The sequence below is a fragment of the Eleginops maclovinus genome, chromosome 11, assembly GCF_036324505.1.
Source record: "Eleginops maclovinus isolate JMC-PN-2008 ecotype Puerto Natales chromosome 11, JC_Emac_rtc_rv5, whole genome shotgun sequence".
In the NCBI taxonomy this organism is placed as follows: Eukaryota; Metazoa; Chordata; class Actinopteri; order Perciformes; family Eleginopidae; genus Eleginops; species Eleginops maclovinus.
This window is the reverse complement of record NC_086359.1, coordinates 16,403,618-16,423,949: the sequence shown is the minus strand read 5'-3', so window position 1 is coordinate 16,423,949 and position 20,332 is coordinate 16,403,618. Positions and strand designations below refer to the sequence as shown.

Here is a 20,332-nt window from a genome sequence, read left to right as displayed (position 1 = left end):
AGAAATCTGTTGACATAATACATTTAATTGAAGTCAACGTTTTTTTTCAATGTATGTTATTTTTAGTGGTGCATAAGATAAGTGGGATGAACTTGATCAAAATGCAGGCAACCTGAGAGAAAACAAGCAGAGAATAAGTAAAGGTAAAGAAAGAAAAGATGGAGGACAAAAAGAAAGGGGCCGGGGCAGAAAGAGAAGTCTGAAGTGGGTGTGATGGGTGAGACAGAGAGAGACAGAGGGTGATAGGGCAATAATCCTAACTAATTCACTTAGGGCATTGCTGAAGGGAGGCTAAGAGGATTGGAACACTCCCAGAATGATTTAAACTAAAATAACCAAGTTGGAGCAGTGGGAGCCATGAACAACATGAACATGGCCACTTTACATCCACTGTCCCGTCTCCATAGTGACATCTTCGTGTAACTCTAGCTAAGTTATTACCCAGCAAACAGAAACTAAAATTCAGTTCAAAGAATCTCAATGATTGTCGGTGCACAGAATGTGAAGTATAGATCCTTTTAATAAATGACACAACTTAAACAGAAAATCATTTTTTTTCCATCAAACATTTTGGGATGATAACACTAAAGGCTAACACTGTAATACGCAACACAAATAAATGCTCAACAATATCTAAACCAAATGACATATTTGAACGTAGCATTAAATAATAATAAATATCTTAAAATGATTTAACCCTGAAGGAGGAGGTGACCTATAGGAGCAGCTCTCCCTTCACTCTATGACAATGCACATTAAAAACAAAATGAAACGCACAGTGTGTATGTGTCACACGTCATTTTAACAGAAGACTTGGCTCAATGTGTTTTCATTTGTCTCCACAACTTTTTTTAACAAACTCTTGAGGCTTCTGTTCCCTTTTTTAACGTAGCATGAAGAAGGGAACAGACATGATTTGCAAAGAGGCAGCGTGATGATACACACCGGGCCCTTCATCTCCAAAGTCATTCAAATAAAAAGCATTTCTACAGAGGACACCTTTAGAAAATAAAACAGATTATTACAAACAGGAAACTGAAGATCAAAGATAACAAGTCCTCGGGCAAACCTCTTCTCACTATCTCACACGCTGACACACACAGCGTGTTGATACACATGAACGCCACCTTTATCACGCCACATAATTGAGAGATTACAGGACCTGGAACTTCCAGGAGTTCTGGTCCTTGTGGTCCAGGCAGTCCATTGTGGTGAAGCCCAGTTTCCAGGCCTGCTGGTCCTTGTAGTCCAGGCAGTCCACAGAGGTGAAGCCCAGGGAGGAGGCCGTGCTGTAGCCCTGTGATGACAGCGAGGCCGGGGACTGGCTTAGGGAGCCCCCCATGGAGGGCACTGTGATGGGGCTGAGGGCTCCCACGGTGCCGGACAGCTGCGAGTGCATGGGGGACAGGTAAGCGCTGCAGTCCAGGCCGGTGAAGTAGGAGGTGGTACTGGCGTAGCCCTGGGTGTAGGCCGACGGCTGGCCGTAGCTCATAGGGTAAGGTGAGGGCCGCTGCATGCAGGGGGCTGAGGAGGCCAGGGGGTCGGGCAGGGGTGAGATAGCCGGGCTCCAGATGGACACGGAAGTGTTTCCATTGTTGGAGCTCGGGACCAGGCTGGGCCCTGACTGGGCGGAGGAGGGACTGTAAGAGCCGGAGGGGTTAGGGATGGGGTCAGGGGCACTGACTTCCTGTACGGGGGAGGCCTTCTTCTTTGGGGGGCGAGGCTTGGACTGGCCAGTGCTCTGCTGCTGCTGCTGACGGCACTTGGCACGACGGTTTTTAAACCAAACCTTGAGGTGCAGAGAAAAAGATAAAACATGTAAGTACAGAAAACATGGTAATATCTGGAGGAGTAAATCATCTGTGGTGTGTGGTACTGACTTATGAGTGACTTATGTTACTGAATTGTTATACTATAAATGCAAATGCATTGCGTTGCCTTTAGGTTCTTTCAGTTACTCACTGTACGTAACCCACAGACACTAAATGGTATGGCCTCCATCTTGGCAATAGCCTTCTTTTCCGTTACCTGCACACGTGACTCCGGCAGGTTGATCTTGAGGGCCACCTCCTCCCTCATGAAGATGTCTGGGTAGCGGGTTTTGGAGAACAGCGCCTCCAGGATGTCCAGCTGTGTGCGGGTGAAGGTGGTGCGCTCTCTGCGCTGCTTCCGGGGAGTGGCTGCAAACCCAGGAGACAGAGGGGATTATTATTCTGGCAGCACAGAGCTGACCTGAATTATGTGCAGCACTCAGGCTCATATTCTAGAGACAACATGACATGTCAAATAAGTCATTTTTGTTGGGTAGTTTAGTTGTTTTCAAGCTGTGTGAGTGTGGATGACACCAAATACACATTTTAAATAAAACTACACTTCTTTATAATCCTGACTGTGTTCTGTCATCAATATAAAGACAAAGTGTATTTGTTTATTAGATTGATAGTCACTGGTGCAAGAGTTATAGTTTTTCTAGGAAAAGGAGACACATTATGTTGCCTTTGAATAAATGTAGCCTACTAAAGTTTGTAAAGTAAAAATCACACTGCATATGTAAGTGTAATTTTTCATCAAAGTATAGTGAAGTGTTATTAGATGTAGCCACGGTAACGTAGCATTGAGCACAGTCATTTTCTCTTGAATAATATTTACAATTGATCTATATTTATTTCAGCGTCACCAATGTCACAACATTTTGAAAGGAAGAGTGGAAAACATAAATTACTTCAAATCTCTTTCAAATCTTTCCCGACAGCCACTCACAGTTTATGTGAGTTTTAAACCTTTCAAATGTATCTGCTATATAACAAATATATGTGTTAATCAAATGTATCCACGATAGCAGAGTAATGTAAAGAATAATAATTCATTTAAATCCTCAACCTCTCATAACGGCAGGTAAAGTAATATTTATTTAGCTAAAATCATTATGATACGTTTGTCATACAATAACTATTTCATACATTAATATTTGATATTTGAATACTTCCCAAAAATGGTTTATCGCGTCATTTATTTGTCATTCGCCACAGCGTTACGCACAGCTGGCGCAGCTTTACTCACCAGGTTGACTCGAATAATATACACTAAATAACTAAAACAGCAGGAAACAAATACTTCAAAGTAAAATAAAACCAAATAGAATTGAAAACATAAGTTTATACTTACAGGGATACGCGATGGTTGTGTGCAGCACATCCATTCCGGGGCCAGGCAAATTTAACCCGTTCATGGTGTAATGGGGTTGCTTTATGTAGGACATCATCCTGACAGCAGGCTTTTAAGTCCTGTCGGGGACTTGTATGTCGGACACGCAACGCAACAACCGAGGGCCCTTCAGAGCTCCACGGGACCAACAGGTCGCTCCTTCTGGTCCAACCCACGCAGGAGAGGAGCAGCACGCGCCGGAGTTCACCGGAGAAACTTCAAAGTGTGTCTACCTGTAGTTTCAGTCCTTCCTGTGTGTGAGCTCAGCAGCGGCTCTCTGCGGCTCTGACAGTCCGATCTGCCGCTCTCTCAGTTAGGTCATCACAGAGGTGAAGTGGCCCCCGGATGCGTGTGCGCCTTGGTGAGGTCGCTTTAACTGAGTTTCTTTACCGGCACACGCTGCTAATTAGAGGGAGCAAGTGGCTTCGGCAAACCCCTCCCACCCCCCCTACCCCCATCCCTCCCACATACATTGTAAAGTGTCCAAAGCAACAGGCTACATAATAAGACAAGAAGTATTCTTATATTATTTGTATTGATTTGTCTGATTGTATTGATCGGATTTGGAGTAAATACATAGGTACACACTTTAAAATAAAAAAAGTTCAACTATCAATCATTATTATTTATAAAAATAGTCCAAAAAGGAATCAGTTTTAGATGATTTTGAAAAAAATACTCTATTACATAACTGTTTGAGTCAATATAAATCATTTTTATTTTAGAATTTGTTACGTTTATTAAAAACCCTTTTCCTTGGGCTCTTAATTTGTCTTCCTTACTTTCTTTTTTACTCTTTATGATCAATATACCTCCTGCTTCACATACATTCACACATAATTGGGAGATTACAGTTATCTCCAAAACAGCTGCACACACACACAAACACACACACACACACACACACACACACACACACACACACACACACACACACACACACACACACACACACACACACACACACACACACACACACACACACACACACACACACACACACACCAGATGCATAACACTGACAAAGCTCATTTGATTTATCATAATATGCTTTATCTGAAAAGTAAGTATCTTATCTCCAGATAAAGGGAGGAAAGTCAGCAGTTTGTCAGTGGAGAGCAGGAGAGGAGGCTGGATGGAACTACAGCAGCATGCTGGGGAGATGCTCAGGTTAAAATGTAGACTGAGAAAGAGAATAAAACAGAAATAAAATCCAGAAGATGAAAGCGTCAGGAGTACTGAACACGGAGGGAGGAAGGACAGAGAGCAGTGAGGACAGAGGACTCAGAGCAAGCAGACAGCGACATCTGATGAAAGCCTATATGGAGATGTTCTAACATAGAAATGGATGAATAAAAACTTCTTTCCCACTTTGATTTTGTGGACTACAGTGCTGCCACTCAAAGATTATTGAGTGAGGAGATACATGCAGTGTGATGTGCATGCATTGTTGTGCACATTATAGGAATATATTATATTCTTAAAGGCTTTGACAATTTTCTCTACTTAAGGGAATTCGGACATCTTGTTTTAGAAATATTGTTGAATTATTGATATAAGGAAATTAAACTTACAAAAATGTAAATTCTAAAATAGGATATTTGAAAATGTGAGATGTTTTTGCATTCAATTTAGTCTGGAAACAAATGTTATATTGTATATCTGAACGCACTCTAATGGCACCGCTCAAGGCTGCAACAGCATGTATGGAAGTGGGAAACAGGACTTTGCTGGTATATAATCCCTTCCCGACTTCCCCTCCCCCCTAATTCTGGACTAACCGAGAAACATTCAGGATGCAAGCCACCATTTTTATTTCAAGACTAAAGAGAGTTTGTTTTCAACATGACGACTGATGCCTGAAAATTCAGGAGGATGGAAATAAGAGTGAGAATAGATGGATGAAAATCACCTAGATGGAGGGGGGAGCAGGTACACAGTGAGGGGAGGGGTTGGGCGTGTGATGGAGAAGCAGGTGAAGGGGCAGAAGGGCGGGGGGAGCTCCGGTTCTCGTCCCCACTGACAAACTGCTGCTGTTAATCCAGATTAGAGTGTCTAAAACAGGACGGCTAAATCTGCAGGCAGCCAGCAATACAGAGGCTGCTGTCAGCCCCAATCACTCAGACACACACACACACACACACACACACACACACACACACACACACACACACACACACACACACACACACACACACACACACACACACACACACACACACACACACACACACACACAGTTAAATTCCTGATCAAAACTGAACGAGGTCAATAAATTCTACATTTTAAGATAGAAAACTTTACCTACTCTAAATCTATCTTAACGCAGCAAATCCAACTCAATATACAATTCTATTCAAGAGGGTGATAACGTCAATCTTAGCATTGCCTGACAAAAACTGCATTACATCAGAATCAGAAATCTTTTATTAGTCCAACAGCACCGAAATTGACATTGTTACAGCAAAAGTGGCATAGAAGCAATAGTAGCATTGCAAGTAAAAAAAGAAGCCATGCAATAACACAGAATGAGCTAACATATTAATATAGAGAAGAAAAGCACACATTAGTTAGACAAGAATGAAAAACATGACAAATAAGGGAAGTAATTAAACAACCGTGGCGATGAGCAGCAACTTCAGAGCTTAGTGACATAGCTATCTAATGTAAGGTGTTGATACATTATTAAAATATATATATATATATATATATATATATATATATATATATATATATATATGAAAGAAATGTTTTTCACATAAAGATGATTATTGCATAGTATTTTAGAAATGTGTCTATATTGCACATTGCCGTTACATGTGTGAGTTCTACCTTTATACAAAAATACATAACCCATGTTTTTATGTTGTATGTCACTTTCCTTATACTCTTAACCACTGCACATGTATTGTGTGGTGTGTCGTATGTGTGCATTTGTAGCAACATACTATCTAAAAGAATCATTTGCATGTTTTATTTTGCACAAAACAAACTCATACTAATTGACAGAACTGCTACAGTAAAATCTTTACTGGCAGCATGAAATAACCTTCAAGAAAAACAACCCGACATCCGACATGTTCAGTTACAGTATTGAAAACCAAACTACTTTTAAGTGTTTGTGTCGGAAGAACTTTAATACCTGGCTATGACTAACATAGAGATTGGATTCAGCTGTGTCAAATCTTATTTAGACATGTTTTACTTTCAGATCTAAATTAATTTTATTGTGCACACATAAGACTGCATAAAATCCAGACAACAAAGATAGAAGAAAAAAATAAGAAATGAGACGGGAGCGATAAAGAAACCACAGAGTTTTAGAGTAAAACAGGCATCCCCTCTACCAACACTAAGGAGAAAACAACATACAAGGAATCAATGACAAGAAGCAAACAAGATGAGCGGAACAAAAATCAAAACAAAAAAAGGAAACATGCGAAAAACAATACTTGGAAAAAGAGGAAGAAGAAAAAACAGATGAATAATTAGACATCATGTTTTTTCATGACAATTTCCTTTTATTTTGCTTCTGATAATGTGGACTTATATGTCTGTACATGTATTGTTTGTAAAAAGGAGGGGGGAGATGATTGCCGTTTAGCATGATATGAATGAAATACATTTGGAAACACATATCTAATCAATTGAAATGATACTATATATCATATAGAGAATGTAGCCTTGTGATGGCTACAGTAAATCAGCTTTCTTCAATGTTTCAATGCTCTGTTTATTCCAAAAAGCCCCTTCATTATTTTTATTGAATAAGCTTCACTACAGTCTTACACAATCTTAGCATTTTAGAACAGTTCATTTACTTTTTACACACAATAGGAATTGGGTAATAACACAGTTCTCCCCAGACACAGTCTAGTTGCTTTGAGAGTTTTATAAATGTGAATACAGATGGGACAAAAGACGTTTTGGAATGGTTCTATCTGAATGAAGTTCTGATTCATTTCTGTGAGCACAATCCCTGCAATGAAGAGGAACCCTTTTTAGTTTAGTTTGCTTAGTTTGTTTGAATGACCAGAAACAGAAATCCTTCACTCATTTTTCACGGTGTGAATATTTATAGCATTGCAAAGAGAAATGGGACAGTGCACATCAGAGGCAAAAATATCATATTAAATAAAGACAAAAGCACACATTAACAAAATAAAATCAAGACTTTAGTGATTAACATTGTAAAGCAACCTGTTGCTGGTGTTTTTAGATCTGTGTGTGTGTGTGTGTGTGTGTGTGTGTGTGTGTGTGTGTGTGTGTGTGTGTGTGTGTGTGTGTGTGTGTGTGTGTGTGTGTGTGTGTGTGTGTGTGTGTGTGATTCAGTGAGTTGCACAGTGAGGTGAGGTGTGTGTCAGTGCAGGATGAGTGATTACAGTGGACAGTAATCCTGCACATGGATTAGCAGGTGGTATTAGGAGAGGGGGCAGGGGGCGGTGGTGGTGGTGGGTGGGGGGGTGCAATGGGGGGTTGGTGTAACACACTTCCACCTCTGAACTCTCACAATATGGAGCAGCCGCTAACCCCCGTCTGCTACCCCCCAGAACACAGTCCGGATTTTATAAGACGTAAGACACACACTCCACAGGGTGGATACTGACACCGATGTTGGGTTTGAAGTGAGCAAGTTGTGATTAGTGATAGACAATCTTATTTAATTCAATTCCAAACATAAAAACATTTAGGGTCATCTTGGATGTCAGGTATCTACATTCCATCCTTGTGAATTATGGCTCTAAATTTAATAATTTGGTCAATATCTCTAACTATATGCCAATGTCATTATTGACCTCCTACAGGAGCTGTTGACAAAATAGCATTTTGTATCCTATTTATTATGCTATTTGTCTTCTTTCTTACATAAGTTTTAGGATTCTTATATGTATATTTCAGGAGTTTTATCATCACCTCAGAGGTCAGATAATGTTGGCAGAATTTTACCTCAATGTGAAGGAAATATAATCTAGTATTAAATATAATGAGTAATGTTACCTGATTACTTTCTGTTTCTTTTGAATTTCCTAAATATGAATGCAAATAAATACAAGAGAAAATAAATATCAATAAGATGTTTTTTACTTAATTCTATTATGTAAGACCTCAGAACAATTTAACGTTACAAGAGGAAACCAAGATATTTAGTATCAGAAATGTATCCTCTGCTCAGAGATTCTGTTTATTGAAAAAACCTGCTTTTCATTAGGAATATTCAGGCAGCAGCCTGTACACCCACTGTGAAACACATGAGCACATTTAAATTAAAGGAATCAAGAAATCAAATCTGAGCTGACAGATAATCTCCCCTTTTAATTTAATACACACAATTAACTCACACACAAAATAATACGAACATACAGTATACTGTAGGTTCACCTACTGAATTAAAAAAGAACAAATGAATCAAAGAAAGGGGAAACCATAAAGCAGATTCAGGCAGTAGGTGTATAGGTTCACACTTAAAGTATTAGCCTACAGAACAGTACAGCTTAGAAAGAAGAAATCAAATCCGATCCTTTCACAGGAAACAGAACCTGCTCTCACAACAGTATATTGTTAAAGAGCATCCACAGAATGCGCTTAGTAATATGTTTCTCTATTTTTAAACGTACTGTTACATTTTAATCCTGCTTGTAATCCCCATTTTAAAAAAAGGTACCAGTAATCTGATTACATATATTTTATGTAACTGTAAGTGAATACAATGATCTAACGCAGTGACATAATCCCATTACATGCAAACCGTTACTCTGCATGCCAGCTGATTCTGCACTGAAATATAAAAAGCATAGTACTACTTCTATTATAACCAGACTTTATGAAGTGTTTGCTTTGCATTGGTGGAATTTAGAAGAAGAAACCAATCATTTTGATGAGATTAGGAAGAGACTCGGTCCCCTTTCAGAGACAGGTCAGCAAACTGAGATGGGAACACTGTAAGGTTCATCTGTACAACTTCTACAACTCTGATTCACATAATTGTTTCTCTATGTTATCACCTATAGTGGTACAACACATTCATTTTTTCCAGTCAATTCATATTGATAAGTTTCCACTATCTTTGGTGAGGATGTGAGGGGCTGTACGCAAACAGGAAGCTGAGGATGAAACACACCACAGGCTTGGACATAGGCATGTGAGCACAGGCTTCAAACAAAACCTCCAGTGACACTATTTACTTATTATGTTATATATTGTGAAGATTTTTCACATTTTTGTTCTGTGTTTGGTCCTTTTTTTACAACTTGATTCTTACTGTGTTTTTGTATTCACCATTATACTCCAAAGCAAATTCCTTGTGTGGCAATACACCTGTTTCTGACTCTGATAAGAAAGTAGTGATCTTGGAAAGCTAACTCAAAGTATGAAATATGTCTTGATTATATTGTCTTCTTCTTTATAAAGGGAGGTATAGGACTTTTTTAAAAAGCTGTTGGTGAGCAGCAGGAGGGGAATGTAAAGCTTTCAACAAATTGCTGTGAGTGTTCACTGACATCTGCTGGACAAACTTCAATACTCTCTTTCATTTGAATTGGTTTTAGATATGGGCCTGCTGTGGAAAAGGTGGCTGAAGGGAGGGCAAGGAGAAACCTGGACTGCATTCTGGAAAACCCCTCACACCCCCTTCATGCAGCGCTAGTGAAGATGAGGTGTACGATCAGCCTCAGACTCATCCCTCCGCGGCACAGCACTAAGCGCCTCGGACAGTCCTTTGTGCCTGTAGCCATCAGCCTGCACAGCCAAGGGTTAACCCTGTAACCCACCAATAACCTGCACTGAACATTAATAATATCTGCACTGTGTGCACATGCACACACAACTTATACACACTCTGTTACCTGATATCTGTGTGTATGTACATTCACCGGATCATAGTTTAACTCCAGTTTAACTCCCGTTATTTGTTATTTCAATTATTACCATTAATACATATGTATTCTTATTTTGTTACATTATTATTTTTATTTTCTTATTATTTCTCTTTTTTTATTCTTTAATTCTTGTGTATATGCCATGTGTAATATGTCTGCTTATTGAATTGCTGCATGGACACGTGAATTTTCCTAAGGGGATTATTAAATATTCATCTTATCTTGTTTTATGGACTGCCCTTATGGACATATGTGAGAATGGTTTAGTGAGGTTATGATAAGAGTTATCTGTAGACCTTCAGTTTGACTCTTGAAACATAAACACAGCTCTTATAGTGAGTCCTAAAAGTCTGTTTGGAATAGAAATAACACAACTCCAGCAACAACACGTTCAACACATCAACATCTTCTTGAATAAATCTGATACAACCTGAAATATTCTGAATTGGGTAACAGGCAGGCAGTACCGGCAGGGGGCAGAATAATGAATGTGATGCTATAATGATGACCTTATCCACTCTGTTACAGGATGCACCAGGGTTTTAAATGAATCACCATGGAGCTAAATTACAGCGACATCAGATAAAAACCAACAAAATATGCTGGAAAACAATACAGTAAACTAAACCGACGTGATAGACTACTTTTAACTTGTTAGTAAAAGCATTTTGTTTCTCTTCGCTAGATCGTTTTTATAAGAATGAAATGCTATATATCCAATAGACCTGAACGCACCTCCTCCTGACCCGGATGTTTTGCTTCATGACGCTGAGCTAGCAGGCTAAACTATTTAGCGTCAGCCTGAGAAATACCAACACAGAAGCTGTAAATGTGTGCCTTCAAACTAAATTAAAATGCATTAGCAATGAATTAGCACGAGCGCTATATGTAAGGCAACATAATGTCGCGAGTGTAAAATATATTTTGAAACTCGTTTTTCTCATTTGAGCTAATTTAAGTTGAACTTGAATGGAGTTGGAGAACAGAGCAGCCACAAAACAACCACAGACAGTCTTCCTTTCTGACCTTTCTGACCGAATTAGTGAGTTGAGTTCCAGGTACGGGGATGCTCCGGGAGGCCTACCCCTTCGTGGAGGATAGCTTCAGCCGCTTCCCGTCGCAGAGCAACATCTATGGGCTGTGTCAAGCCGGAGAGCAGGAGCTGTTAGCGGCCACTCTCAAAGGGAAGGTGGTGTGCTTCAGGTACCAGGAGCTGCAGCACAAAATCCGACCTGTGGCCAAGGAGGTCCAGTTCACCTACATCCCAGGTACTCCCCGGAGGACGGTAACATGCTGTAGAGCTGCAGCTCTAACTATACAATGCAATGAGACTCAACTGCCTCTGATTAACTGACTGTGAAGCAGTGTTTAACACAGCACTAAGATTTTTTACTTAAATAAAAGTACAGCTAATTTGGTCTTAAAATACTCTACTACAAGTAAATGTCCTGATTTCAAAGTTGTGCTTAATCAAAAGCACAAAAGTAAAAGTACACATTCTGCACAATGACCCATTTCAGAATAATATGAAGTACAGAAGAGTTATAAGCTAAATGGATTTCAAGTATCACAACTCAAATCAGAATGGATCTTTTCACAGTATTATATTCGTTTGGTTATTATTTTATCCTGTGTGTATTCATGTTGGAGCATTTTAGTATTGTAGTTTGTCGATGTTGAACAAATTTAGATACTTAAAATGATGTATATTAGTAATACAGTACTGCTTTAGATTATATCAGCATATCATGTGTTTTAATATGCTCAAACATACTAGTAGCTGTGAGTGTTTAAATACATTTAGTGGAATAAAAGTACAATATTTACAGTATTCATACTTTACTTATTTATGGTATCCTACTCTCACTAAACTTGAGGATTTGTATTAAATGCTGCTTTAGTCCTGAAACATGTGCTGCACTTGTGCTGTCTTCCATACATCTGTTTGTGTTGCTGCAAGGATCTGATCCTGTCCTCTTTCTCTAGTTGATGCAGAGATTGTGTCAATTGATGCCTTCACTAAGTCTTCACCAAAAAGAGGCCTGGTGGTGGGCATCACATTCGTAAAGGTATGTGCATATATTTAAATTGAAGAGTCATTGTATGTCACTATAAAAAATTGTTCATTTGTTCTACTATATAAAAAAAAAACAGTGTCAATAACAGCTGTGCTCCTGCAGGACTCTGGAGACAAAGCCACTCCGTTCCTGAACATCTACTGTGACTATGAGCCCGGCTCGGAGTTCAACTTGGAGTCTATCGCACGTGAGTGAAGTGAAGAGTGTCCTGAAGTGTTACTCTGACACACGCTTCACATGCTGATGTTAGTGTGTGTCTCTGCACAGAGAGCTGCCTGAATCTGGAGCTGCAGTTCACGCCCTTCCATCTCTACCACACAGAGTGAGTCTGCTGCTGCCGAGCTGTGATAAACTGTGGACCATTAAACAATACAACACATACACACTTCAGTTGTCATGGTAACTACCACTGGAAGCCAAACTAGCAAGAGCAGGTTTTGTTGAGAATAACAGATCAAAACAAATGAAAGGACTAAATCCTAATCTGTCAGTGAGGAGCAATCGATTCACTGTTCCTTTATCCCAGAATGGTCAAAACACTGCAGTCACATTAAAAGAAACAGAAGCAGGGCAGAGTGACGCTGCTTGGCAAGCTGTTAAACTGCAGTCATGGTAAAGTTTTACAGTCCTATTAATGTCCCACTATCAGAATCATCAGAATACTTTATCTTTGACCCGGGGGGAATACACCAACACTTTATGGTTATGAACAGGCTGGTAAATAATATGATGTGGTGTCAATTAGAATTCAAATTTACAATTGAATAACAGAAATTTCACTTTTTTTCTGTGTCAGGGTGCAGAGTGAGGAGGAAGGCAGAGAGACAGTGTTCCTGCTCAGCGGCCATGACCAGAGGATCCACCTGTACAAGGAGGTCAGAGCAGACCCTGGGGAGGGGGGGGTGCCATCTTTAAAAAACTTAAAATGTAGTTTTAATCCTTTCCCCCCTCTTTATCTGTTTATTTGGGTAAAATATAGTATGTATGTAAATACCTATTTGTTTATGCGAGTGGGTTTCATGCATAGGTATTATTAGTTAATGTTTTTGTATCTCAGTATTTCTTTAAAAAATGTATTGTTACTTAATTAATTTACTCATTTAAGTTTTACTGTAGCTAATTAAATCATAATTATTAATTTTATTGTAAAATATTTGTGTTGTGTCCTTTGATTATAGTTATTTTCTAAATAAATATTTATAAAATATAAATTGCATTTATTCTTGTGTGCAGATGGGAAATAGAAATTGAAACACTCCAATCTGTAAAATATTATCCATCCTATATTGTGTCAAATAAATCAGTAAATAAACCAAAACACCAGTGCACTAGTATTGTCTTCTAGTTTAGACTTTAAAATGTGTATAAAGTGAATCAAACAAGTTGAGTTTATAAAGTTGAAAAACTAAAACCTAATTTGTTGTTCTGTCAAAGAGAAGGCTTGTGGATGAAAGGGATAAAAGCTACAGCAAGGCTTCTTTGAGCAAGATATAATAAACAAGATGGTGAAGAGTTTTGCGTATCATCAGGAAACATTCCTTTGACTCATGACATAACATTAGAGCATCATCCAGCCTGACTGTCCTGTTTCCAACAGAACTCCTCTCTTCACCAGTTTGAAGAGCAGCCGGTGGAGAGACTCTTCCCTGAACTAGAAGATCTGCCCAGCAAGTGAGTCTGAGCTCCCTTTAGCTCCATCAGCTCTGTATCTGCTCAGGTTTCACTGAGTGGTGAGGAGTTGGATGAATAAGACCATCAAGTTTCTCTGTCCAATTAACTTTATTCCCAAATCTTTTCTGTTCATGACTCAGGCTCAGCCAGTGAGCCATAAGAGAAAGCAAATATAATTTGCAAAGACATTCGATAACAGCATAACACATAGCAAGAACATCTGAAGACAATAACAATGTGTCATTCATATAATGATAAAATAAAGAAAAGAACACAGCAGAAATATTAAATGCAAGACAGAAAAGAGCAATACATTAACAGTCCTCACAATAAATCAATGAGACAATACATACAGAATAAAACCAGATATCAGCAGCATCAATGTAGCAGATTTGCTGAAAGTGATGTATCACTGCTGTCATATCAATAAGCAATGACCATGTCAGCACTTTTTCTGAGTTAGATGTATGAACAATCCATAACCCTCTGGGTTTATTGGGTGTCCCTCCCCCCTCCATGCAGTGTGCTGTGGTTGGATATGCTGAGTATCGCTGGGGGACGGAGACTCTCTGCGTTTGGTTGTCAGAACGGCTGTGTTGGACTGGCTCAGGTCAGCCAGACAGAACCAGGTGAGTCACACCTAACTCTCAACCACCATTCTGAGTGGTTCAACGCTGTCACATGACTTATAGCGTTTTACTCCAGTAAAAGTGTGATAGAGGAATACAGTAGGTCCCCCCTTTCCTCCCTCCAGGGGTGCAAATCTGCACCTTCATCACAGGTGTTCATTTTGTTTCTATAAAAAAGAATGGTTGCATTGTGGGATTGATAGCAGAAACTAGTGTACATGTTAAGAGTGCCACTGGTTCCATTCTATAGTCTGGATTGTTTAAAGCACTACAAAGCCAATACATTTCACACTCATTCAGCCACTGACAGACAAAATAAATAGTTCAAAGTAAATAGAATATTTAATAGTAAATAAGATTATGCACAGTAAATCACATTTGCAGTTAAAAGAATAGTGCAAGTAAACTGAATAGTAAGCAATAAATAGAATAGTGCACAGTAAATACTGAGCAAAGTTAAATCACCTGTGTGGGTTCATTGTGGGTTTGCAGGGACTTGACAAATAGTGTGTAATTGTTAGTAGCAAAGATTTATTTTGTTGTATCAACCAGGTCCTAAATTCCCCTCTGATGGTATATAATTAACATATTGGTTCTGTATTAAATACAGATAAGATAAGATACACTTAAAGATCCTAAATTGGGACATTTATGACTAGTAAGTGCCTTCAAGGTGTGGTGATCATGATAATACTGTAGGATATTCCTAGGTTTGTTTTAAGGATAAATCCTTTATATATTTTTGTCAGAGGTTTTGCAGAGCTGGCGGTTCCAGTTTGACAGTCCGATCTCTTCTGTGCTGCTGTTCCCTCTGAGCTGCCCCAGTGGAGAGGAAGGTAAGTCAGGTGTCTGTTGAAGCTTCACCTTCCCTCTCTGTATCTTCATCAGTTTGCTTGCTTTGGATAAGTAGTGTACACTATCTCTGGTAGTCACTGTGGTAAATCCGTCTTTTTTGATTTTCTCTTTTTCAGGTGTGGAAATAAAAAGCTACAACCTTCTGGTAACCAGCACTATAGAGATGGCAGTTGTCTACAGGTAAGAAAGTGATAGCTTTTTTAATATATCAGTGGCGTAATCAGATTCAAGCTTTAGTGTTCTGTTGTTAAGAACATGCTGAGTTCAGAGCAGTTTGTTATTTGTGTGTGTGTGTCTCCTCAGAGATGTGCAGGAGCGAGGCCTGTCCCGCTCAGTGTGTCTCTCGGAGAGCGACCAGTGGGACGCAGTGCTGTGTGCTCTTGTCATTGACCTGGACTTTGATGGGCAGAAGGAGGTGCTGTTGGGAACATATGGGCAGGTCAGAGCTCCTCTCCACTATTGAATGTTATTAATAATACTGAAAAGGAGATTTATTGGTGATTATGTATTTTGTTTTTTCAATAACTCCAATGAAAAATGTATTTGAAATCAATTGACTCTAGTACAGTAAGAATTGCAGAATAGACAGTACTTGTAAGTTGTTGCATTTGTTGTTGTTTTTTGGTCTTTTTTATATGATTTTTACAAATATAGAAAATAACCGACTTGTTCTAGAAGTAAAATAACAAACCGTAGGTCTAGAGCAATTGGATATAATGGAACATGATATGGTAAACTACGCTTAAAATAGATTCTATAGAATAAGTGAAGTGCATTATCTGTGGAAAACAAATGTAATCTAAAATCTAAGGAGAATGATCGACTGGTGAGATCTCCATGATGAGGATGTTATCTCCCTTTCTGCCAAGCAGGAACTGCTTTGTTACAAATTCCAGCCGGCAGGGACGGGAAGAGAGGAAGAGTTTCAGCTGCAGTGGAGGCGGAGCTTCAAGAGTCCTCTACTGTCCATCATCTACTTGGACCTGACCGGTGACGGTTTAAGAGAGCTGGCTGTCCTCACACTTAAAGGACTGCATATTTTACAGGTACGTAACAGAAAGCTACTTTACAGGAATCTAAAATACTAATCAAAGCTACATAGAGGCTTCCTGCCAGGGCTAGTGCCTCTCTGTTGTGGATGCTACTGTTGCAAAGCATATTGGCATAATAAATGGATCATTTGATAAGCTATTTTACACAAAAGCATGCTTTTGAAAACAGAATATATATTAGTCTTTATGAAGAAATGGCTTGAAGTTTTGTTGACCTCTACTGGCCACCAGAAGAAATCCCACAGAATTTAAAGAAATGATTTTAAAGGCTCTTTGCACTATTTGTCTCCTTCCTCTCTTTTCTGTTTGGATTGAGGATGTTATCAATGGATTATCAGACAAAAGAAACAACAGTATCCAAGTGGAATCACTTATTTCCAACAAGACAAACAAATTGTAAGATATTCAACATCATGAAAAACATTCCAAAAAACATGTCCCCCCAACCATTTAAGAAAAACAAAACAAATTCCTTCAACAAAAAAACCCAAAACCATATCTTTCCAAATGTCACTCCCAAATGGGTTACCCCGTTAAATTGTAAGGCACTAGCCTGACTTTATAGCCAGTTTATGAGCAGAAACGTCACATGAATGCACACTGTCTCAATTATTAAAGGTATGCACCATTGTTATGTGAAAATATTGATACGTGTACCCATCAATAATAGTTTCAGTATGAGGCAGATTCTGTTTCATCTGCTCTGATCTGTACTGGCAGCAGTCCTACCTGTCTGAATATATCACTGCCAATGCATTTAATACATACTGTATTATTTTGCTTCCACTGCAGTGTGTTCCTAAGGTTAGCTGTCAAACCACCGAGCAGAATATGCATAATCAAAATGACACTATATTAATGAAGACCAAATACGTTTCTTAACGGAATAGAAAGGAACCTGAGTTAACTGGCACATTTGTATAACTTTTTGTGTTACCATATTATGAGACACAATTTCAGGTCCATCACAAGAAACATTCAACGTATTATCCTTGCCAGCTTCTTCATATTTCCAAACAGGGGTTTCTGTTTTACTCAAATGTGTTAAAAGCTTGGTCTCTATGAGCCTCTACCTTTTTAAAATGTGTAATTCATTGTTTTCAATTTCACTGTCATCGTACCCGATACAAGTAATAAAATAAGATACGTCAAGCAGAATCCCATACATACATGATAAATAAAAGAGGCCCAATAATAGAACCTTGGGGCATCCCTCATGTAACATCCAGGATGATTTAACCCCTCTATTATCAGAGATTCAACTTCTTTCTGTAAGATAAAAAGTGAACTATTTTACAACAGTATGTCGAAAGCTCTAGACTCTAGAAGGTTCAGTTATTAGCTGTTCAATCAATTTAAACAAGTCTTGGGAGTCAAATCGTATTAAAATCAAACAATATAATGCATTCATGCATTTGTAACTCTTAGCATTAAAAAAGTTCATACAAATGTGCTTGCTTAGGGAGTCTGTAACAGACGTCAATCATAATGGTTTTCTACTCTTGCAAAGCAACAGATAAATCCATGCTGTTTCCGAGCCCTCCACCTGGATGTGGCTCACAGATTGAATGCTACATCACTCCTTTTAAACAAGCACATCACACCTCAATTTGTTGCAATCACACCGATAAACGGAGTAACTGGTGAGCTCAATTTCTGCACCTCCAGTGAAGCTATTAAACTGTGTCTCTGACACTGTGATCACAGCAGCTTTAGAGGTGTGAGGCACTTGATAACCTCATTCTTAGGCAATAAGATCCTTGCATTTATGGTAATAAAGTACAGTCTGATTAAATATCATATCAGTTTATTTCCACGTAGTTTGCGAGCCGCCCTCAGGGCAACATAATTATCACCTCCGAAGTGTTGGATTGTTATGACACACATCTGCGCAAAAGGTTTCCTTCAAGCACACTACTGCACGCCATTGCAGTCACTCTTCACTGCCAGATCATACGTTCTTGATGTGATATTTGCTCATTTTATCGGATTTAAATAAATCACAGACATCCTGAGCAACTGCTTTAGGATTAGCACTCACTACCTTCCCACTGTAATAGCATCTAGTAGTTCCCCCGGCATGGAACACCACAAGCTCCATTCAACCAACAAACTCTTAACAATATCTACACAAAGCTAGGTCTTATATCTGCACGGCTTTCCTCTTGTCATACCAGTACTGCACATATTATATTTGATTTGTAGAGGTATAACTATATTTCATCTTTATTTCATGTAAATATTGCTGTATTTTAATGTTATATTAGTTTTCTTAAAATAGTTCTTTATAATCAATTTATTTTGTGGACCTTTTCTTACAACTTTAGTTTATTGCCAACCTATTTGGCAATAAACCTGCTTCTGATTCTAAACAATGTCCTATGATCTGCTTTTAAATGATAAATATTTCCCTTCTTGCATTTTTTCAGTATTGTCACTCTCTCACGTCACACTTCAGATCAATTCAGACGCAGAAAGTCATCGTCTCAGTGCTGATATTTCTCCTGTACAAATAATTTCTTCAAATCTGTCTGACATACTGTACATGTCATCTGTTTTTGTTATGTTCCCCGTCTTCAGCACACTCTCCCCAGCACTGCTGATTTGGTCCTTAAGCGGCTCGCCCTGAGGGTGTCAGCACTCACAGCGGGCTCTGAGCTGCAGTCGGCCAAAGAGCCGGACACTGAGGAGGAAGAGGCTCCAGTCAAAGAGGAGGAGTGTACTTCTCAGACATCAACTTAAGACAGTGCCTTTGTTTCAATGAGTAAGTCCTGAAGATTCAGACTGAAGTTATTTACAGGTGAAGCGTGAAGGATTTTCTCAGGGATGTGCATTCCTAAACACTTACTTTTAGTTGTGTGGACAGGCACGAGTCATCACATTAAGCACCCAGAACAGTAACACACTGTTTTGTGGTTGAAAGCTGGCTGTAAGGGACAGTAAAACAAACTGATTGAAGAGCTCACATTAAGGTGTGCGGTGAGGTAAACAGTGTACAGTCATTTGCAGATAATAAATCACATTTGGTTGTATACACTAACTGCTTTTGTTGTTTCTTTGGATTTATTGCATGTGTTGTTGTTGTGGTGTTCCTTTGTGTAATCCACATGTGTCAAACTCAAGGCCCGCAGGCCAAATCCTGCACCTCACAAGTCATGATCCAGCCTGCATATGGTTTTAGGTTCTGTATAGGTGATGTATACACCTATACATTATTGGTTACATCTTCTATCGTGTACTCATATTCATTTATATTATTCATACAAAGTATTAATCAAAATATGACATTTGTAATTATATTTATACTACATATATACTATATATCTAAATGTTTTTTTATTGCTGATTTTAGATTTTTGTATAAGCTAATTACATTAGTTTCAAAGCTGTGATAAATGTAGTCAAGTCAAAAGTAAAAAATTGGCTTCCAATAAAGCAGTATGGTATATAAAACAATTGAAATACATAAGTAAAGTAAATGCTCCTCAAAATTGAAGTTAAGAACATTAATTGAGTAAACTTCGTTACATTCCACCACTGGATGCTAACTAGATTTAGGTGCTGCAGTACTTGTAATGCAGTGCTGAAATGAGAATAAAGTTGAATCTATTCTGATACTGAACATAAGGTCAGATGACATTGTATCGGTGCTCAGTAAAACATAATTATAAAGGTCCCACTGCTGTTCTCACTTCAGCTGATGAGTTCGATTTCGAGGGTCAGGAAAAAAATATTTAAAAAAAGATGTTGGTAAACTATAGAAATAATTACAACATGTGTTATAGAGATAAATGGAAGAGCAGTTGCTTCAGATCAGATGAATGTTAGCTCAGTGGCCTGTGTTTCTGCCGGCCAGTGGCACTGTTCCTCTGCAGCTCTCTCCCTGTTTCTCCCCCTTGCACTACAAAGGCAACAATAACAACAGCTGCACTTATCACAGGACTTCACTGAAACATGACGTGCAGATG

The 20,332-nt window shown here is 38.8% G+C and overlaps 2 protein-coding genes across 2 annotated transcripts; one reads left to right on the top strand and one right to left on the bottom strand.

The window, feature by feature from the left end:
* Positions 1-502: 502 nt before the first annotated feature.
* On the bottom strand, positions 503-3,585 carry LOC134872294 (homeobox protein otx5-like). The gene is made up of 3 exons (XM_063895536.1): positions 3,166-3,585; positions 2,029-2,180; positions 503-1,789 (listed from the first exon to the last, which is right to left on the bottom strand). The coding sequence occupies exons 1-3, from the start codon at positions 3,260-3,262 to the stop codon at positions 1,154-1,156; spliced, it is 885 nt and encodes a 294-aa protein (XP_063751606.1). The 5' UTR covers positions 3,263-3,585; the 3' UTR covers positions 503-1,153.
* Positions 3,586-10,833: 7,248 nt separating this feature from the next.
* kptn (kaptin (actin binding protein)) lies at positions 10,834-19,404 on the top strand. Its single transcript, XM_063896196.1, has 12 exons — positions 10,834-11,347; positions 12,066-12,148; positions 12,260-12,344; positions 12,425-12,479; positions 12,954-13,032; positions 13,755-13,828; positions 14,351-14,457; positions 15,207-15,293; positions 15,429-15,492; positions 15,616-15,751; positions 16,185-16,358; positions 18,945-19,404. The coding sequence occupies exons 1-12, from the start codon at positions 11,146-11,148 to the stop codon at positions 19,104-19,106; spliced, it is 1,308 nt and encodes a 435-aa protein (XP_063752266.1). The 5' UTR covers positions 10,834-11,145; the 3' UTR covers positions 19,107-19,404.
* The last annotated feature ends 928 nt before the right edge of the window (positions 19,405-20,332 follow it).